This window comes from Talpa europaea, assembly GCF_964194135.1.
Source record: "Talpa europaea genome assembly, chromosome: 2".
In the NCBI taxonomy this organism is placed as follows: domain Eukaryota; kingdom Metazoa; phylum Chordata; class Mammalia; order Eulipotyphla; family Talpidae; genus Talpa; species Talpa europaea.
In genome coordinates, this window is record NC_140068.1 from 150,031,837 (window position 1) to 150,053,536 (window position 21,700).

At 41.0% G+C, this 21,700-nt stretch overlaps 1 protein-coding gene across 2 annotated transcripts in view; it reads left to right on the forward strand.

Annotated features, from left to right (window-relative positions):
• Window positions 1–9,443: 9,443 nt before the first annotated feature.
• Window positions 9,444–21,700, forward strand: part of NUP153 (nucleoporin 153) — a gene marked incomplete at both ends in the record, with an annotated part of 63,706 nt that continues 51,449 nt past the window's right edge. For both annotated transcript variants that reach the window (XM_084228926.1, XM_084228927.1), the window contains one exon: window positions 9,444–9,554. In XM_084228926.1, coding sequence (XP_084085052.1) covers window positions 9,444–9,554 — 111 coding nt within the window. The remainder of the gene's footprint in view (window positions 9,555–21,700) is intronic.

Below are 21,700 nucleotides of genomic sequence, written 5' to 3' on the forward strand. Positions count from 1 at the left end.
GAATTTGGTTATTATTTCTTCCACTGAAACTACTTATATTCAGGATTGATACATTTAGGATATGCCTTAAGCGGTCATGAAATGTGCTTAAGCACATTTATGCAAAGGCTAGTAAATATTGACATATAGTGTCAGGAAGAAGAAAAATCTTATATGACATGTTGGAATCAAGCGATTCGTGTAATTAATAAGAATTTGATTTTATTAGTTAATTCATTTAGTCTTAAGTATTACTTTAGTCCCAAAAGACAGAGAGCAGAGCAAGTTAATAAAATATAATGATGTACGTCTTTAAATACCTTACCAATGCCAGGGCTTCCCCTAAAATTTTTTTTTATTTAAATATTTTATTTTATATAATTCTTACATCTTTTTTCATCTTTGCACAATGTATGCATTTTCATTTTGGTTATATTCCCCATACAATTGCACCCCCCCTTATTTTGACTCTAGTTCTTCCTCTCTCCACCCCTCTCCCACCCCATAGTGTGTCTCTGGTTTATAGTTGCTTGTTGATTTTGATTTTCACTTTGTTTTGATTAGTCTTTTTCCTGGTCTCTTATTTAGGTTTTCTAAATTCCTGCTATGAGTGAGACCATCTGGTATTTTTCTTTTTCTTTCTGACTTATTTCGCTGAGCATGATCCCTTCTAGCTCCATCCATGTTGCTGCAAACTGCATGTGTTTATCTTTTTTGATTGCTGAGAAATATTCCATTGTGTATATGTACAAAAACCCCAATAACTTTCTAGATTCCCAGCCCCATTTTGGCTTATCTAGTTGAGACTGAAGTGTATTAATATAATGAGATTTTAGAAAACCATTAACTTTACCTTATTTTTCTATCTAATGAAATGCTTGGCAATTATCACATGAAAAAGTGCATGGAAGATCATGGAGCTATCTAAAAATCCTCAAATCCTCAACAAAATAATTTACTTCAACAGAAATGAGAAGACATACCCAATTTTATGTTGGCAGGGTAGAATGAGCACATGGCTTTCTAACTAGTAATTGTCATTTCTAGAATGTCTTTGGCTGGAATTGTTTTACATTTTGAAGACTATATAAGAGGATATTTTTCAATTCCAGGTTGTGCAGAGATGAAATTATATTTCATTTTATAATTAGTGGATACTCTTTATCCTTTAGAGAAGAGTCAGAAACCTCTCCATTAGCTGGCTTATAATTGGCAGGTGGTCACCATTTTATATTTGGAAAAATCGTTTTCTTGGGGGACACTACCTAGCGGTAATAGGCTTTTCATAAATTGAGATCTCTCCTAATAAACCACCTGTTTTGGCTGAGAAAAACTGGATCCAGTTTTAAGAAAAGTGAAGTTGATCTAATCTTTCCAACTTGGTGATTGGGAAGGTATTCCTGTCCTGTTTTGTGTCAGGTTCTGCTACTTGGTCTGAATATGACTAGCTGTTAATTTTTTCTCCTTATTCTTCACAATAGTCTTTTGTTTCTTTGACATATGTTGAATTCTATCGATTTTGCTTACATGGCTTCTCCCTGAGATTGGGGCCCTAAAGTACATCATCTCTCCCACCCAAATGTTCTCATGTCCTCATGTCAAGATGGGACTCCTTGTATTCCCAGCAGTCCTAATGTATCTAGTTGAGTCTGGTATTTCCATTGACTAACACATATCATAGCTGGCAAATGCCCGTCCTCACTATGGAATAAGACAGAACCAAGATCCAAACATTTCAGTTGTTGTAGAGGCCATTGAGCTTACAATCTATTCAAAGAAAAACTGTTTTAAATAGTAAGTAGGTGCCTTACTTGGTTACAAGAATGGCAGAGTAATAGGAAAGTAACAAGGAGGAGAAATCATTCCAAATACTGACTCTGGCATTGTTTTGAATATAAATAGGTTGTTTTTAATTTTTATTTATTTTTTAAGATTTTATTTATTTATGTATACAAAAACTGGGGTACAGGCCAGAGGAGTGGGGGTGGGTGAGAGGATTCACCAGAGACAGAGTGGGGAGCAGGGCAGGCAGACTGACTGAAATACACTGCTGAGGGGAGGAGCAGGTGAGTCAGGTGAGGTCTGCTGTGCCATGTGGGTAGCTCCCTGGCCAGGGATCGAGCGCACGTTCTGCAGAGGCTGTGAATAGCTTCACAGTGCTGTGCTTAACCCCTTGTGCCACCAGGGAGGCCCTAAATGAATAAGTTGTTTTTATCCACTCATTGCCTCAGTTTCCTTGTCTGTAAAATGAGGATAGTAATTCAGAATTGTTGGGATTACATGAGAATCTCTATATAACATTATCATAAATATTTGCTTATGAATGTTATGAATACATTAATAAATTTGAGAATTATTAATTTATTACATAGTATAGAAAATGAATATTACAAGTCACAAATGGTTATATAAAGCAGTTTAGCTGTATTCATCTTTGTATAATTTATTATAATAAAATGGAAACTGTTGATAGAGGTGGTAATTGGATATTGGGTAAATGAACTGTAGTTTATACCGAGTGAGTGCTATGTGTTATCTGTCCTACATGTTCAGGACAAAGCAGTAAGAAAAAAAATCCTCTTTTTGGAGTTTAAAATATATTAGAGGGCCTCTCTGGTGGTGCAGGCGGTTGGGCACAGTGCTGTGAAGCTGTCTGCAGCCTCTGCAGAGCAGGTTTAACCCCGGCCAGCTGGGGAGCAACCCACATGGCGTGGCAGACCTCTGCTGTCTTGCCTGCCGCTCCCCTCAGCAGTGCATTTCAGTCAGTCTGCCTGTTCTGCTCCCCACTCTGTCTCTGGTGAATCCCCTCACCCTCCCGCGCATCTGGCCTGTACCCCGGTTCTTGTGTAAATGAATAAATAAATCTTAAAAAAATAGATAAATCTTTAAAAAAAAATCTTTCTATTCTCATCTGCCTGTACCCCAGTTCTTGTATATATGAATAAATAAAAAATAAATATAGAAGGGAAGAAATGAGTTTCTTTTAAAATAAACATCAATGAAACATCCCCAAACATAGGATTCACTTTTTCAGAGTTACTTCAATGTTGTTTAGGACTCAAGGCAGATGGGAATAGAAATTAGTAATAAAACAGATAAAGAAGATAATCCAGATGAAATTTACACATGATAGCTTTTAATTTTGTGAAATACAGAATCTCAGGAGGTTTTTATCATTGATAGAAATTGCTTAATTGTAAGTATGAAATAACAGGTTTTTGAGAAGGGAATGAATAGTTATTAACTCCTAATATGGCTAATAGGCCTTCCTGAATCTCAACTGTTAATCCATGCCATAGGATATTTTTTCCAGTTTATAGATAGTACCTCTTAGAGAAATTTATATATCTCTTAGAGAAATGTTCAATAATTCTTTCTTTTTTTAATTCTTTTATTTCTAAAGATTTGTTTATTTATGCACACAAGAGCTGGGACACAGGCCAGAGATGCGGGGGGTAAGAGGATTCACCAGAGACAGAGTGGGGAACAGAACAGGCAGACTGACTGAAATACACTGCTGAGGGGAGCAGCAGGTGAGACAGGAGAGGTCTGCTGTGCCATGTGGGCCGCTCCCCGGCTGGCCGGGGGATCAAACTCGTGCTGCAGAGGCTGTGGATTTCCCCATAGTGCAGTGCTCAACCCCTTGCACCACCAGGGAGGCCCTTCAACAATTATTTCTATGTTTAAATACGCTTTAAGTTTTATAATCAGAATACGCTATTATAATCTATTCTACTATAATTCCTAGCTGAAAAATGAGTTTTTATCAAAACTCTGAGAAACTCTAGATTAGGTGAACTGTAACTCTATCCTGAATTTCAGCACAGAAACAATGTTATTTTAGAATTCCCCAACTATGCACAAGAAGTTACTTCAAAAAAAAAAAAAAAAAAGAAGTTACTTCATCCCTGATAACATTACAGGGTAAAATTATTCAGTGGGAAGTTTTGAATGCAGGTTCCTTCTTGTCTCTTATTCCTTCTCTGCTGTCAAACCTGGTAAAACTTCTAATACACTCAATCACATGTATGTGGAACTAATGTATTATTGTTCTTTTAGATATTGTTGTACCGCAAAGTAAGAACTAAAATGGGGCAAGTCATTGAGATCAAGGCAAAAGGGGAATTGAGGAATAGATTCTTCCTTATTTCCTCAAATCCTAGTGATTTTCGATGCTGAACTTCTGTCTTATTTCAGCCCAACTCTTTTGGAGTGTTTCTTCCTTTCAAAGCTTGGATGTGAAGGCTGCCCCACATATCAAGTAACACTCTCAAGAAAGGGACAAGTTCTTTTTAGAGAGTCATTTATTTGTGCATAAAAGAGCTGGGGTACAGGCCAGAGGTGCAGGGGTGGTGGTGGTGAGAGGATTCACCATCGACAGAGTCGGGAATTGAACAGGCAAATTTAACTGAAATACATTGCTGTGGGGAGCAGCGGGTGAGTCAGGAGAGGTCTGCTGCACCATGTGGGTAGCTCCCTGGCTGAGGATCAGCTATCTGGCTGCAGATAGCTTCATAGGTTGCATCTTAACCTCTTGTGCCACCAGGGAGGTCCCCCTTCTTTTTTTTTTTAAAGATTTCTTTATGATACAAGAACTGGTATACATGCCAGAGGTGTGGGGGTGGGGGTGGGATAAAAGGATTCACCAGACACAGAGTTGGGGAACAGAACAGGCAGATTTACTGAAGTTTACTGCTGAGGGCAGCAGCAGGCAAGACAGGAGTGGTCTGCTGTGCCATGTGGGTAGCTCCCTGGCCAGGCAGGGATCAAACTCGTGCTGCAGTGGCTGGCGATAGCTTGGTAGGGCCGTCTTTAATCCCTGCGCCATGAGGGAGGCCCCAATTTCAATCTATTGTATTTGGCAACCTTTATTAATTTTGATGGCCTATGTTAATTAGTGGATACTCTTTATCCTTTAGAGAAGAGTCAGAAACCTCTCCGTTAGCTGGCTTATAATTGGCAGGTGGTCACCATTTTATATTTGGAAAAATAGTTTTCTTGGGGGACACTACCTAGTGGTAATAGGCTTTTCATAAATTGAGATCTCTCCTAATAAACCACCTGTTTTGGCTGAGAAAAACTGGATCCAGTTTTAAGAAAAGTGAAGTTGATCTAATCTTTCCAACTTGGTGATTGGGAAGGTATTCCTGTCCTGTTTTGTGGCAGGTTCTGCTACTTGGTCTGTTGCTCTTTAGGTGCTGAAACTAATATACATGCCAAGGTACTATATAAATTTGGTTTCACAATTTGATTTATATGATTAAGAGAATAACTTAAACATTTTTAACAAATATTTTGTTTATCTTAATGAAGTTGGTACAATTTCCATTTAAAACCCATATCCCAGGCCTAAAATGTATAAATGACATAAAAATGAGCAGTGTTCTATTTGTATACACTTCTGCATGAGTAACTAAACTGTATGACAAATGAACATTAGAGTTTCTGACAAGATTTTTCTTTAATCTTAAAGAGTTTTCTCTTTGGAATTTAGTCTTCTATTATTATTTCATCTGCAACCTCCTAATTCTCTTTTTTGGTCTAGACCCTCAGGTTGTAAAAGTGGCTTCAAGGTAAGGGATGATCATTTCCCCACAGTTCAGCTCTCTGAAAACTTCCATCTTGCACTGAAAGTCATAATCCAGGAACGAAGCAATCACACACTAGATTTTCATGGTCAGCTGCCAAGTCAAAGAACACTGGCATTGGTTGGACTTATTTATCATCAACCTGCATAGCCCTGAAAAGGTGGCCTCTCTGTGCATAAAAGTAATTTTTTAAAAAGGAGAAGGCAATATGAAGGCAGCTGGGGCGTGACCACCAAACATCTGCACAATGAAGATTAGACACTAGTAATTCCAATTACCAGATTTTTCAAAGAGATGGGGAGCCAGTTTTCAATTATTTTGAATACCACATTACAAAAGTTATTTTTCAAAATAAAAAAGGATTAAGGGAAAAGCAAAAAGAAATCTAAACCATTGAATGAGCACGTTTATTCCTGTTAAACATCAACCACGTCTTCTTCCTCCATTCATAGTTCATTTGGAGTATTGTTATCAGCTATTCTCTGACCTGAGAAGTCTGAGTGAATTCATTGGAATTCCTTGCCTTCGACCTTTGATCTTGAGTTTGAGTCATTATTTTCACTTTGAAGTGAATCTCACTGCTATCCTGTCCAGTAACTTCGAGTTTTTGTATTTTCCTTTTTTATCCCTCCAAGTCCTCATTTGCCTCCAGGTTTGCTTCCTGGTCAAACGTGGTGAAGGTGGCTTCACCCAGGTCCACACACAGTAGTGACCCAGGAAAGGCAGAACCTAGTTCCAGGGTTTAAAATTCATCTCTCCTACATAATGATTTGATGTGTGCAATTTGGAGTTAATTATTTGTACCTTATAGCTGGATGATATTAGATACTTGTTGCATAGGGCAACACCACACTGACAAAGACACGGCAGTCGTGGAGCAGGCTGCACAAGGCAGGATGCTTCTGAGAGCGAGATCCCAGCCATTTATATTGATAGAATAATCATAGAGCATCAGCTACATGCGTTAGGAGGACAAGGAGAAAAGGATAGATGAAACTCAGGAATGTTATCTAGGTCTTGAGGGGGACATGAGTCTGCTGACCATGTTATCAGCTGATGACCAAGTGTTGTTATCGAAACTAGACCCCAGACCCCTGGCCACGGTCCTAATCTTACCAACAAGGCATTCCACTGATCAGCTTCTGGGGTCCCTTGTCATACTTCAGTCCTCGGCCCCCCGACCGTTCCCGGTCATACCTCATGATGTATGAGTTGGGAGTAAGTTTATGCATCCGTCCTCAGCCCCCCGGGCCTTCCAGTCATACCTCTTGATGCATACCCTTCCCAGAGTGATCAAGCTTTCTGCTTTTGATTAATATGAAAGTCGCCTTGTAAGGTTTGGCTCATATGACTGTGATTGGACAGTTCTGACCTTTGTATAGGCATGCATAATGCCCATGCCTATGGTTCAGCCACCACAATGGTGGCTGAACAGGCCGCTTAAATCTAGCAGACACACAGATGCTTTCTAAGCAGTTATAATGAGGTACAAACACACACACACACACACACACACATTAATCCTTTCCTGTGAACCACCATCCTGTTGAGGTTAATATTCATTCTATTTGCAGATGAGGAAACTGAAGCTTAGAAAGAGGATCAGTTACTTCCCCAAGGCAACACAGCTAGTAAGTGACAGATTTGAAGTTGTCTGACTGCAAAGTTACTTATAAGCTTTAAAATCAATTGTCTTAAATAGAACATTAAGCCTTTGTTTTTTCACAATTTTCCTCCCTAGTCATTTGGTTACTTGCCTCAACTCACAGAAAAGCAGGGTGAAAGCCCTGGTTTTGCCCAGCTCAGTGTCCTGGAAATCAGTGCCCCCTGAAAGCTCTGGACCTCTGTCTTAGGTGTTGAAGGGCAGGGCCACAGGAGCAAGAAGGCCTTCCTACCAGTCAACTCCTACTATCTCTAGACTTTATGGACTCAGCCTTTGTGGCTCAATCACTTTTCTAAATATAATGCCTTCTATTTGGAACAAATATACATATACTCATTACCGGTAATAGGCCACTTACCCTTAGTGAGCAAACTGCGTGGGGAATAACCCTTTATTGCATTTCTCCTATACCGGGAAATATGTTAAGTGCTCTCTATAGATATCACAACCATAAGGTGGATTTTAGAGTTCCCATTTTATGGAGGAGGGAGTAAAGCCTCAGAAGCTTTGATTTCTCCAAGGTCAAGCTAGAGAATGGCGGAATCAAAATCAATTGTCTTAAATAGAACATTAAGCCTTTGTTTTTTCACAAAGAGAGAGTTTCCTGCCTGGTCATTTGGTTACTTGCCTTGACTCCTAGGAAAGCAGGGTGAAAGCCCTGGCTTTGCCCAGCTCAGTGTCCTGGAAATCCAGCCCTTGTGTGTGGGATAGCAGAGCCCTCTATTTAATGGAACATTAATGGAGCTCTATGTGTGTGCATATAAACACACACATATATAATTTAATTCAGCTTTAGGCTTAAAGATGATGGGCGTTGCTTTTTGAACCAAGCTTTAAAATATATGTGTGTGTATATATACAAAGATTATACATAATATATAAGTATATATTACATATTATATATTGTCTGATGTCATGCACAAAATCTTTATATATATAGTCTTTCATATATTTATATATAAGTATATTATATATAAATATATATAATATATAATATGCACATATAAGATATAAATATATATTACATTATATAATATATATTTTATATATGTGTACATAAATATATATTATAAACATATTATATTAACATATTTATTCATATATAATATATAATATATAAATATGGATGAAATATATAATATATTAATATATTTTATTATATATTTCATATATTTATATATATTATATATTTCATGCACATTTATATATTATACATATTATATATTTTCATACATATTACATATTTTATCATATTTCATATATTATATATAAATATATGAAATATATAATAAAATATATACAAATATATTTATATTATATATAAAAGATCATATATATAAATATCATATATAAAGATTAGATAAATATTAGCTATATTACTAGCTATATATAAAGATTATAAAGCTATATATTTTATATATATAAAGATTATTAGCCTGTCTTTCATTTTACTGTCTTTAGCTTCTGCCCGCTTTCCCACACGACGGGGCGAAGCGGCGCGGCCAGCAGGTCCCCGGTTTTCGCGCCTCGCCCCTCCGCGAGCCCCCGGCCCACACCACGCCCGCCGCGCCGCGGGCTTTGTGCCTCTGCGGCTCCCGCGGGCTCCTTCCGCGTCCTCCCTTCCGCCGCTTCGCGTCTCCTCCTTACGAAAACTACGCTTCCCAGCGTGCCCCGCGGCCGAGCGCGCGGGTTCCATCCCCCTTCCCTCCTCCTCTCCCCCCTCCCGTCGCCGCGCGATGACGCCGGCGCGTCGGGCGCGGGCGAGTGACGCCGTTGTGACTCGCGACCGCGGCGGCCTTAGCAGCGGCAATAGGCGCAACAGCGGCGGCGACTGCAGGGCGGACGGCGACGGCGGCGGGGCGGGCGCTGCGCGCAGAGGGGCGGGGGAGCGGGCGGCGCCGGCGGCCTCGACTGCGGCAGCGACGGCCGGGGCGGCGGAAGGAGGCGGCCGGGCGCCGGCGGTCGGGCTAGGCCTCAGCGGCGCGGCGCCCGCGGGGATCTCCATAGAGACGTGACACGCACAGAGGCGGCGGCCGGCGGCCCGTTCCGCGGCGGCGTCGCCTCCGGAGCCCGCGGCGCGCTCGTCCTCCCGGCCGCGGCGCCGGGTCCCGCCGCTCGACGTCGGGCCGGGGCCGGCGGGGGCGGGCTCTCAGGCCGCCGCTCGGGCTCTCCGCCTTCCCCGCGCCGGAGCGGGAAGCCGCGGCGGCTCCGCCATGGCCTCGGGCGCCGGCGGGCTCGGGGGGGGCGGCGGCGGCAAGATGCGGACGCGGCGGTGCCACCCGGGGCCGGCCAAGCCCTACCAGCAGGGGCGGCAGCAGCACCAGGTACGCGCCTGCGGGTCGCGGCCGGGCGGGCGGGCGGGCGGGGGGCCCACGTGGAGCGGCCGGCGGGGCCCGGGGAGGCCCGAGCGCGGCGGCGGGAGCCCAGGCCCCGGGCCGGGCCGGGCCGGGCCGGGCCGGGCCCGCGCGCCGCGCACACGTGTGTGGTCCGGGCGCCGCGCCCAGCCCGCCGGCCCGGGGCTTTCCCCAGCGCCGGCCGCGGGCGGGAACCGAAAGAGCCCGCGGGGCGCGCGGCTCTTTCGTTTTTGGCGGGGCTCGGGCGCGCGGGGGGTGCGCGGGGATCCGCCCGCGCCTCGGAGCCGGGCTGCCCGGAGAGGGGCCCCGGGCGGGGCGCGCGGCCTGGTGGCGCGGGGACTGCGGGGACTTGGCCCCGACCTGCTGGTTCTCCGGCTCCGCGAGCCCGGAGCCCGGCCCGAAGGCTCCCCTTGCGCTGTCCCTCCCCGAGCCGAGAGCCCGGCCCGAAGCTTTTTTAAAAAAATAGATTTTCTTGTTTTCCTCTCATCGGGTTGCAGTTACTGGGGCATTTTGAAAGTCCCTCTCCACCCTTACGTCTTTTCTCTGCTGCGAGAGTCTCCCCGCACCCCCTCCTGTTCCCTCTCCCTCCCACCACCACCCCCCCCCTCTTTTATTTTGGAGGCTAGAACTGGCCGTTAGGCGCAGTTGACTGGGACTCCAGTTCTGATCTCATGCACAAAACATTTTCGTATTATGGGGCGTATTCTAGAAGGTTAGGTGCTTTTGACACCTCAGGAGCCTCTTGGTGGTCTTGCGCCTTCGCCGCCTGGCGCACTCGTGGGCGGTGGAGGTTAGGAGAAGGCGCTTTTATGCTCATGGTAAAGGAGTTTGGATCTCAGCAATTTCGGTTTTTTATGTGTTACTTTTTCGTCATGGGGCTTCAAGGAGGAACATGCTTTTGAAACTTAGTTTAGCAAAACTGAGGAATATTAAGTTAGTGGGAAGGGACAGATGGATCTTAAAGTTGTTGAAAAGGAAAAGGTACATCCAAGAGGTCCGATAACTTGTTGCGTGTGCGTGGTTCCAGGTAGATTTCGCGGGTGAACTTTATTCTGAAGGAGGAATGTCAAACTCTAACATGTTTGGAGGTGGTGTTCAGTTCATCATTTAAAAGACCCAGAATTTTAAAGGTAAAGGTTTGAGGCCAGGGTTTCGGTAATAAATAGTGTAGTTTGGTTAGAAGTGGTAAGAAGTGCTGGTGTTACTATTTCCGCCCGTCAGTTTCCCGCCAGATATATACAGAAAGTGCAATTTCAGGTTTCTTTGTGGGGAACAGGGGTATGTGAAGACAGACCTGAGATTAGAATTCAGGTCACAGCCTGGACATCTAACCTAGTACTTCTGTAGAATGGAGGTTAGACACACATGCTTTCTGTTTGTCCTGGATAAATGTCTTTGAGTACTTTCTTAGGTCTTGAAAAAAGTTAGTGCTCATGTCTTAAATACGGATGATTGGATGCTCTGCATAGAGTGTAGAGGGGAGCTAATGCATTCCAGGTGACAAAAGTTATAAGCACAGCTTATTTTTAATTGTACTTAGATGGAAATCTAAATTTGGAGAGATGATGTCTTAACAACATAACACCTATGATCCAAATTACCTTAGCGCTTACATGATTTCAGACTGTGTAGTTCTGTTTTAGAGCTTGATATTATTGTCCCCTATGTACAATACTTCATTGTCCAGCCATTTAATTGAAAAAAAGAAAATAAATTTTCAGCTTGAATTGCTATTAAAGATACTTGAGGATTTCTTGATCAGTGCTTGTAGGTGTCAAGATTTCTTGATCAGGTGCTTGTAGGTTTAATATTGGCAGACATTACCAAAGAAAAACATCCAGTGTACAAGAGAATACTCCTCAGATTTTAAAAACAAAATAAGGACTTTCTTTGGGCCTTAATGGGAACTTTTGTGGATTTGAAGGCTACTTGCTTGCTGTCTGCTAGCCTGGACCGTCACCCCTGCATTTTGCAGCTGCTGCTGAGTCATCATGAATAGCGCGGCGCTTCATGACATGGCATGTTTTATACTAATGTTATTTGATGAAGTGTCCGGGGGTTTCTGGGCAAAAATGAAGTTTTTGGTTGTGTAGTAGAGTGTTGGGATAAGAATGAGAAGTCTGGCACTGTTGATGGATTCTTGCCATTGCCTGTCAAGCCAATTGGCAAGTGCAGTCATGCAGTACCTGTGACTTTGGGTTTGTTCCACTGACTTGTAATTTCCTGTTTTGACTTCCTCTGGTTTTCACTGTGCTGAGATGCATCTAAAGTTTACAGTTTTCCCTTTTAACTGCTGATCTTGATCTTTAAATTGCCATCTTGCTTGAAGTTGTGGAGACAAATCCTTTTTCTTATACAACAGCGGAAGGGTAGTAACTGCAGAATTGTAGAAGCAAAAATGAAGAATAGTTCTGAATAATGTAAGTTGATCATTTTCACTTGTCTTCCTCCCTACCTTGTAACTCTTAGCTCAGATGCATTTAGGAAATGGTGTCATTTTTCTAGTTGGGAGTGAACAGATCACAAAAGAGGATGTGGTTAGTTTTTCTTACCTGGTCAGTCTCCTACCTGTTTCCTTCTATGGAGATTGTCAGGCCCAGAAAGTCAACTTTGCCAAGCTGCTCTTAGTAGCCACCTCAAAAAATTTTGAGTCCATGGGCAAATCAGACCTGCCTCTGGAAGAATCTACTGCCACCTCCCGGTGAGAGGGATCTACTTATTTTTGCCCTTTTTTGTGGGTATGCTTTAGGGGTTTTGTCTTTCTGATTTGGAGCTAAGAGAGCTTTTCCCACTTATTCTTAGATGTAGTTTGTCATATAAATCATTCCTTGCATTTAGTTCTTTGAAAGAAAGGAGTTGGGGAGGAAACCCCTTTAACTATTCAGTACCACTCATCAGGAATCTGCACACTTTTCTGTAAAGGGCCAGATAGTAAATATTTTGGGCTCTGTTGCCGCAAGTCACCAACCCACCCCACCCCCTCCCCCATAAAAATTTCTTTTAAAATGTAAAAGTCATTCTTAGTCTGGGGATTCATAGGGGCTGAATTGGGCCACAGACCATGGTTTGCCTAACTTTGGTTTATATGCTAGAGTAGTGTTGTGTTTTCTTAGCACCTAGATGACACTTTGTTACAAGTATGTCCTGCTCGATATCTGATGGAAAAAGGCTATTCCAGTGTTGGAAAAAATGGGATATTTAGAGGTTTTATGCTAAACTCATTCCAGAAGTCACTAATTTTGACTTTTATTTGTTTTTCCCTAGATGTTTAATACTAGATGTTTAATGTTTGCTCATCTGTGGAGTGGTAATTGTGAGGGTTAAAAGTATATAGCTCTTCGGATAATCCTGGCAGGTATAGTAAGGTCTCATTTGAGATTATTGTGATTCAGTAGATCCTTTGGGTTTAAGTGTTTTCACTCAGAATTTTGCTGCTCTTATTAGAGATTTTTATCTTTTTGCATTTATGCTCAATCTAGTATAGGGTCATACTGGATTTGAAGATTTGTTTACTAGAGTGTTTGAGACCATACACTCTAAGTACTTATTTTTAAAGTATTTTCTCATACAAACACTAGTCATCTAAGTGTATAGGAAAATTAAGCCCCAGAATTAAATTGTTTCATGCAAAGTAAGTTTTTTGTTTGTGATGAGCCCCTTGGGTGTGGTAATTTATCAACAGTTTTTCTAATAAGACTCATGGCCGGAGAATCCCTCAGGTGTTCTTATCCTGGAATATCTACCGCTGACATTCGTTTGAAGTAAAGTGGAGACTGATCAGATGTCACTAATTAAAATGATTTTCATTAGGCAGATTATTATTGGAAAGATGTAATGACCCTGTATTTTCAAAAATGTTTTACTTGTAGCCACTTAGTTTCTGTGGCAGTTGCAATGCCTTTTTTAAAGATTCTTGGAAATCTTGCTAGTTCACTGTGCTTTATTGTTGAAAACAGGATGGTAGAAATGCTTTTCTGACCATAGATATTTCGGTTTGATTTTGTCTATTTCACAGTGTGATTTAAGAAAAAAAACTTGTCCAGTTTTCAAACAGGTTTTGAAAAGAAACAACTTAATTTTTTATGGGTTAACTTGCATGGACTTTCGTTGGGTCTCATTGCTGGTTTGAAAGGCCTTTCAGGAACGCCTTTTCTTACCCTTGTTTGATTACTGTTAATTATTTCTTAATAGCACCTTTATGGTATGGATGGCTAAAAATAAGAGACTAAGCCAGGTCATGTTCCTCCTTAATGTATTAGTGGGCTTTGAAGGAAGTTGAAGTTTGTGACCATGTTTGGGCTTTTAATTTTTCAGCCAAAAGTATTTTTTTATGCTTAGGTTTTTGAGCGTGATCTCTTGGGGTTGAAATGAAAAGGGTGGATTTTAAGTGACTTAGAAGGATTTAGATTGGATGGATAAGGAAAACTTTGCTGCTGAATGCCTCACTGTAGGTTGTGAAATAATGGCAAATAATAGATTTTGAGGTTAAATTCAGATGACGGAAAGTAGAGTCAGTGTAATTGAATTTGAATACTTACTGCTTTTTTCCCTCATGGAAATAACAGAATGTTAAAACGTTATAATAAAGATGCATTCTTAGCATTACTGCAGAATGGATATATTGAACTGGAAATAACTGAAAGATTAAAATGGCATTTAGGTTTTTCAATTCAATATTTAAGATATTTTCCTTACATATTCTTTCTATCTCAGGCGAAGGCTTGGGTTATTAGCCCTTGTTCTTCAGCTTGGATTTGGAGGGTGTAAGGGAGCAAACTGATGAGGGCAACTGCGTAAGATGAGACTGAGAAATGTTTGGAAAAGAGTTGTGTGGTGGTGGGAATTGAGTGGGTAAGAAAGGTGCATAGAACCATTGGAGAACACTGAGGGTCAGTGACAGGTCTCAAAGAAACAAGGACATCTGAAAAGAATAGAAATGAAAACAGCAGCCTATTCCAGGAGAAAACTCGGGCTCTAGAACTTACAACTTTCTGAGGGTGGATTATATTTGATATTTATAGTTAAAGACGCAGTGAAGTTATTTGAGAAAGGAGATTTTATAATTCGAAACTACTGTTTGATGGAGGATAATGTGAGGGAAAGAGTTGAGCAGAACTGACGTCAAGAAAACAAATAGGAATAGCTTTGTATAAGACTAAGGAAGGCTAGATAGGTAAGGAGCTGACTACATAGTCAGTAGGAGACACTTCTGGTTATTTTGAGATTACAAACGGTTGAAAAGACACATAGGAGAAGAGTGGTTTTTTTTTCCTTTACAAATGAATTCTGAGTTAAGATTATAGGGGAGTTTTGTCTCACTTCAGCCTTCTTGCATTACTCCTTGAACTCAGGTTAATGTAGTTTGAAAAGTTGCATATTGTCCCCAGTGCCATACACATTAAATATGCTTATTAATATGTGTATATTGAATTGAATTTACTTCTGGCCCCCAAATTGGGTATTCTGAATCTTAAAGGCATTTTTGGTTTGTTCTATCAAATAAAGAATACTTGGGGAGAAAGAATGCTTGGATTTAGTCTTTCAATCCTTGGATTTAGCCTTGTTAGTCACGATTATCTAGTGTAGATTTCTTTTCTAGGATAACAAGGAATTTTTTTTTAAAGATTCATTCATTCATTCATTTATACAAGCACTGGGTACAGTCAGAAGCGCGGGAGGGTGAGAGAATTCACCAGAGCCAGAGCAGGGAGCAGAGCAGGCAGAAGGACTGAAGTACACTGCTGAGGGGAGCAGCGGGCGGCAGGAGAGGTCTGCGCGCCATGTGGGACCCTCCTCCTGTGGCCGGGGAGCAGCCGGGTATCAAACCAGCACTGCAGAGGGCTGCGGGCAGCTTCGCAACCCAGCACTCAACCACTGCGCCACCAGGGGAGGCCCACAAAGGAATATTTAGGAATATTTTTAAGATTTTAGTGCCTCATTTTTTGGTTTGATTTCTGTGAGCCTTTTATTAGTTTTGCCCTCTTTGGCTACTTTTTCGCTTCTCTCCGTTTAATGGCTTTGTGTTATTCCAGAGGATGGTTCAATTTTCTTGTGCACTTGGATAGATAGCATCGCAAGTTGTTTTTTCAGAAGTAGGACTATTAGTGTGGCAATAAAAATATTTAAGGTGAAACTTGCACCAAGCAAATGTATTGTTTATGAATTCTAGATTTATTGGTGTTCCTTTTAGAAACTTGTCATAAAATGTTCATATGTGGGAATAAGAGGGTGGTTGAGCAGTGCAGTTGTAGGTAAATTAAAACTGTACCAACCAATTTGTACACTGTGAAGACCTGATTCCTGTCTTCATAGAGCTGATACTGTAATGGAGGCCAGAAACAAACTGTAATTACCATCCTGTTTGACAGATTGCCATCATGTAGGAAGTGCAGAGCCCTGTTGGCGCATTTGTAAGAGTGACTGTCCCAGACTTAGAGGATCAGAGGTTTTCTGTAGTAAAGCTCAATGTCAAGTTGTAGAGGTGGCACTTAGACCTACCGCTGAAGCCTGTGAAAGCAGGAAATTAATCTGAGTATTCACTCTTGGTTAAACCTTTATTTAATGTTTCCCCTCCTTTTTCTTTTAATTTCATAAAACATCCTTTCGTTAGCCCCATTTCTGTAAAGACCTGAAGATTTTGCTCAAGAATTACTGAAAAAAATCTTTGGTAATACAGAAAAAGGAACTTTTTGCCCTCATTTTTCTCTTTTTTCCCTGATCTTCTCACTCTTTTTCATTTTTCATTAGTGGCTGGAGTCTGGTAATGTGGGTTTTGAGGGTTTCAGAACTCATAAAAAATTGCCATTCAGGGGAGTAAGTATTCCAAATCTATATCATAGATTTACCTCTTTGTAGTCTTCTATCCAGTTTTGTGCATAATCATTTTTGTTTTCCAACTCTAATGTCTGGTAGTGGATTATTTACATAAAAAAATATGGTAAGCCTTTCACTGTTATTTCTGATGATTTTCGGCTAATGTTGTAGATATGAAAATTGATATAATAGTAGATGTATTTTTGGATAATGAGTTAATGCTGGAAATAGGGTGGTCATTCAGGTAAAACTTTATTATCTTTAAGCTTGGACTCTATTTTGTTTATCATGATAATTGGGATAATGGTCATTGAGTTTCTAGATTTTAATGCAGTGGTCCTGAAACTCTAATTTGCGTTAAGAATTAACTCAAGAGCTTGTTAAAAATAAACTTGCATTTTCAAAAAATTTTATTTTTAAAGATTTATTTTTACACAAGAGCTAGGGTACAGGCCAGAGGTGTGGGAGGGTGAGAGGATTCACCAGAGACAGAGCAGGGAGTAGAACAGGCAGACTGACAGAAAACACTGCTGAGGGGAGCAGCTGGTGAGAGGGGAGAGGTCTGCTGTACCGTGTGGGAATCCGAATCTCCCTGGCCGGCCGTGGCCGGGAATCGAACCCACGCTGCAGAGGCTGTGGACAGCTTCACAGTGCTGCGCTCAACCCACTGTGCCACCAAGGAGGCCTAAATTTGCATTTCTGTCATGTTCATAGATGACACCAGTGTTTTCTCATCAAAAGATTAATTTGAGAACCACCATTTCAGTCTTTTCATAGTGGCTAGATATATAAACTACAGAACAAAATGTTGCATATAGGTTTTCACACATACTCTTGCACTTGCGCACACAGACACACACACACACAATGTTAAATGGGCATTTTTGAAAGGTTTATTAGATTTATTGATTTATTTACTAATATACCTTTTTTTTTTATTAATTCAGTCACTAACAGGGCTACCAGAAGCTTGGGTGGCATGTACCAAGGAGACTTGTATGTTCGAGTCGGTACATTTTGTTTGCTCAGTCTGTAATATTTCTCCAAGATAAATTTACATAGCTCATTTCTCCCTTTTTTCAGGTCTTTGCTTGTATGAAATGCCTATTGCATTTTGCTTCTCTGCTTTATTTTTGTCTATGGTACTGAATCACCATACTCTGTGTTTATGTCTTACATATTTACTTGTTGGGGGTTTTTCTCCCAACTTAGACTAGACTGTAAGCTTCAAGAAGACAGCGATCAGTAGGTGTTATAATATGTGACCAATAGGTGTTGATTGAATGAATTGAATGAAGATAAGCAATGTCTGCTTTTACCTCTATGAATTAGATAAAATTCTAAAACATTCACTAAGATCAAGTCTCACATTTGGCCCATTTATATACTGTTTTTTCGCGATAAGGTTGCTGTAACTTTGGGCGATGAGTTTTTCTCCCCAAGTGTGGTGCATGTGTTTCAATGTTGATTAAGGTGAATCTAACTGATACATGGACTGATTTTTTTTTAAAATTTTCATGTTAAGTAGAAAAAATAGTAAGTAGCACAACTGTCCATTCGGAACAGCAGCAAGGAACACCTCACTCCAGATGTTGCAGTCGAGGTATATTTGAGTCTACTTAGCAATATGCTGGTGGTTAAAGGAATACATATGGGATTAACAGTATTGAAAACCTGCTGTCATCCCTGAAACTGGAAGGATAAAGGAAAGAAATGTTATTGGAGATGTAATTTTAGAGATGGGTCGCTTAAGTAGAAAGTAGGCACAAACACTCTAAACCTAGTGTCCTCCAATATAGCTCATGGGCCAGTCCTACCAGGAGCCGGTTGGGTGATTTAGTGTGTAGGGACAGTGTAATAGAAATGGAGTGAGGGAGAACTAGGAAGGCCAGCAAACATAACATCATTATCAGTGATTTGATACATTTCACTGGTAGGAAAAGCTAAGTTTCCTGAGAAGCAAGTGGATAGAAAATCATGAAATAACAACAGTACAGGTGAAAATCATGCTCGGGTTTGGGAAACACTGGGGAAATAGTCCTGCGTTGTATTCAGCACAATCCAAAATGGGCAGTGTAAAATTTGTCTTCCTCTGATTCATCTTAGAATGTTCTTGTTATGATCTAATTATTGACTACTAATATAATTTAATTAGTGTGCTACAGGTATGTTTTTTGGATAACTAAATCTTAGGAGTTTTTTTTTTTTTTAAGATTTATTTATTTATACAAGCACTGGGGTACAGGCCAGAGGTGCGGGGGGGGTGAGAGGATTCATCAGAGACAGAGTGGAGAGCAGAACAGGCAGAAGGACCGAAACACACTGCTGAGGAGAACAGCGGGCACGACAAGAGAGGTCTGCCATGCCATGTGGGCATCTCCCTGGCCGGCCGGGAATTGAACCCACGCTGCAGAGGCTGCGGACAGCCCCATAGCGTGGCGCTCAACCGGCTGCGCCACCAGGGAGGCCCTGAATCTTAGGAGTTTTAGGCGTACATAATTTTATTCATCTCCTGCAAAGGAACTTTGCTTAAAATGTGCTGTAATTTCCTGAAACGTATCTAAATTTCCTAATTTCTTTAACTAGAAAGATGGCACGCAGGTTTTAGCAAACATCAAAATCACCTTGGGAGGTTTTGTTAAAACTGTTAAGTCCTACCTCTGTAAGTTAGACTGCTGCAACTGTAACAGGGTGGTCCCCAGGAAAGGGGGAGGTTCCCTGCCCCACCCAAGGGAGGGTGGAGCTGAGCAGGAAGAAAAAAGCTGCAGAAGAGACTGAGGAAGGAAGCAGGATGGAGCCAGGAGCCCTGGAGGAGGCGCATGGAGCCTAGAGACACGTAAAAAAACTGCGCTTGTTTTTTGGTCGTGGACTGGGTGACACAGATGTGGGTGAGACCCGTGGGGAGGGGACAATGGCAGCTTTTATCTTGATGTTGATTTTGCTCTTTTTCTTTCGGGCTTGTTTGGTTGTTTCTGACCCTTTTCTGTGGGTCCCCACTGGAAGATGCTTTAGACTTGTAGCAGGCTTTGGGGCTTTGCTCTGGGCCAATCCCATATGGATGGACTTTTACCCACGAGGGGACGGGTAACTTTGGGTGCTTCATTTAGAAACTAGACTCTTTGCCTTACCTGTATTGTTTCCTAGTTTTATTAAAGTTCCTTCCCATTAAAGTCTCTTATGTTTTGTGTTGATGCGGCGGATGGCAGAACCCATTTAGAATAGGCAGGTTTGCGGGGTTTAGGCTGCCCCTCGCCCTGTCCTATAACACAACGACCACGTTTTGGGAACCATTTGTACTAGAAGATACTGAGCTTAATTTAGCTTATTTTGATGGCTTAGTGTTGTTTACCCTAATATGGTGTATTGAAATACAATTTTTTTTTTTTTTTTTGGTAGTGATGATTCTGGGTTAGTTTTATGTTCTGTATTTCTCTTTACTGTCAGGCTCTTCATGTTGTCATTCATTGTGCCACTAGTAATTCCTCTTCTCACTTTAATTTCCTTGCACTAGGCTGCTAAGATTAGGTAAATGGTTAAATTTTAGTTGAGTAAAGAGGTCTCCAAAATTCATGAGCTTTAGAGGAATGGTCTTTATCTGTTTTGCTGTTCAGTTTTGTTTACTGATTGTCACATAAGTGACCTTTGGTTAAGTTCAGTTTTAGGTTTTAGTTCTGCATTTGCCTCCTTAGATCTGAGTAGGAAATCACAGGAATCTCTGATAGTTGTAGTAACTTCCTAGAGGAAGTTCACAAAAGACTTAATTTACAGTACTTTTTTGCTGTAGCGCTTAAGCTTACTTACCATTTCATATCAAGTATTTTCCAAAGTAAGTAATACTGTGTAACATCAGCATAGAAAAAGGGAACAGTGAATTTGTATTTTTTCTGTAGTGATTACTCTAGGGCTATTGACTTCACGTGTTGCTAGAAAACTTAAGTTATAGAAATATTTAGAATTTCTATTTGTAATATACACGGAACATAATTACACATTTCCCAGTTCTTGTGTCTGTTGGATTTTCAAGGCCTATTTGTATTGGGGTTGCTTTGAGGTGGGTTTATGGATTCTCCGTTGATTATTGTTTTCTGTACTTGCTGTGTGTGTTCGTTTGTTTGCCTTCTATAACACTTTTGGAAATCCTAATGCTACTTTATGAAGGAAATGGATGCCTAAAATTAGTTACCTCATCCTAATTTGTTGCTTTTTTCCTCATTAGTAATAAAGTTAATCTATATGTTTCAGTAAGTTCAGAGAGGTACCCAAATTTACCCCATTCTCCAACACCAGAGCCCATGCTTATACTCTATCCTAGATCTGCCATATGAATTGTTTTTACCTTGGGCAAGTTATTTAACTTCATTATCTCTAATCATCTGTAAAGTGGGACTATTTATACCATTTTTATAAAATTACCGTAAGGATTACATTGAATATTAACATTGAATAAACTTCTTAGAACAGTACCAGGAACATAGCAGAGCTACAATAAATGTTAATTCAGATAGTTGTTATGCCACATTCCCTCTCCCTTTAGTAGTCAGTGTAACAAAATTAGTTCTACAGATTTTCAAGGAAAATTTGATATAACAAAATTTTACAATTCAAAAAATCTTAGATTACTTCTGGAGTTTATTATGTTAGATTTGTTGTCATACTATTAGTCTTTTTTAAACTCATATTTTGGTCTAGATTTTTGTTCTTTTTGGAAGAATTTAAAGTAATTGCTTGAGGAAGTTGCTAAAGGTACTGTGCTGTTGATACAGCTTTTAATATGCTGAGATCAAAATGGGTATCTTCTAGTATTATAACAATTTAGTGCGTGTTTTATTACGCTAACTAAAATCTGTATTGCTTATTTGATGGCCTATTGGAGTTTTTTAAGGATTGGAATAACATGGCCATTTGGAACAATTACTGATCCATGGATGTATACATATGGATTTCATGATGTCTATAGAATTTATAAAATACTACTATTTCAGTAACTCAAGCAACTAAATTGTGTTGGAAACAGTTGTGTTTTGCTTGTCATGGCTCCTGTAATGAGATATTTATTTAAAAAGATGAATTTCTGGGCCTCCCCGGTGGCGCAGCGGTTGAGCGCTGGGTTGCGAAGCTGCCCGCGGCCTCTGCAGAGCCGGTTCTATCCCCGGCTGCTCCCCGGCCACCGGAAGAGGGTCCCACATGGCACGCAGACCCCTCCTGCCGCCCGCTGCTCCCCTCAGCAGTGTACTTCGGTCCTTCTGCCTGCTCTGCTCCCCGCTCTGGCTCTGGTGAATTCTCTCACCCTCCCGCACTTCTGA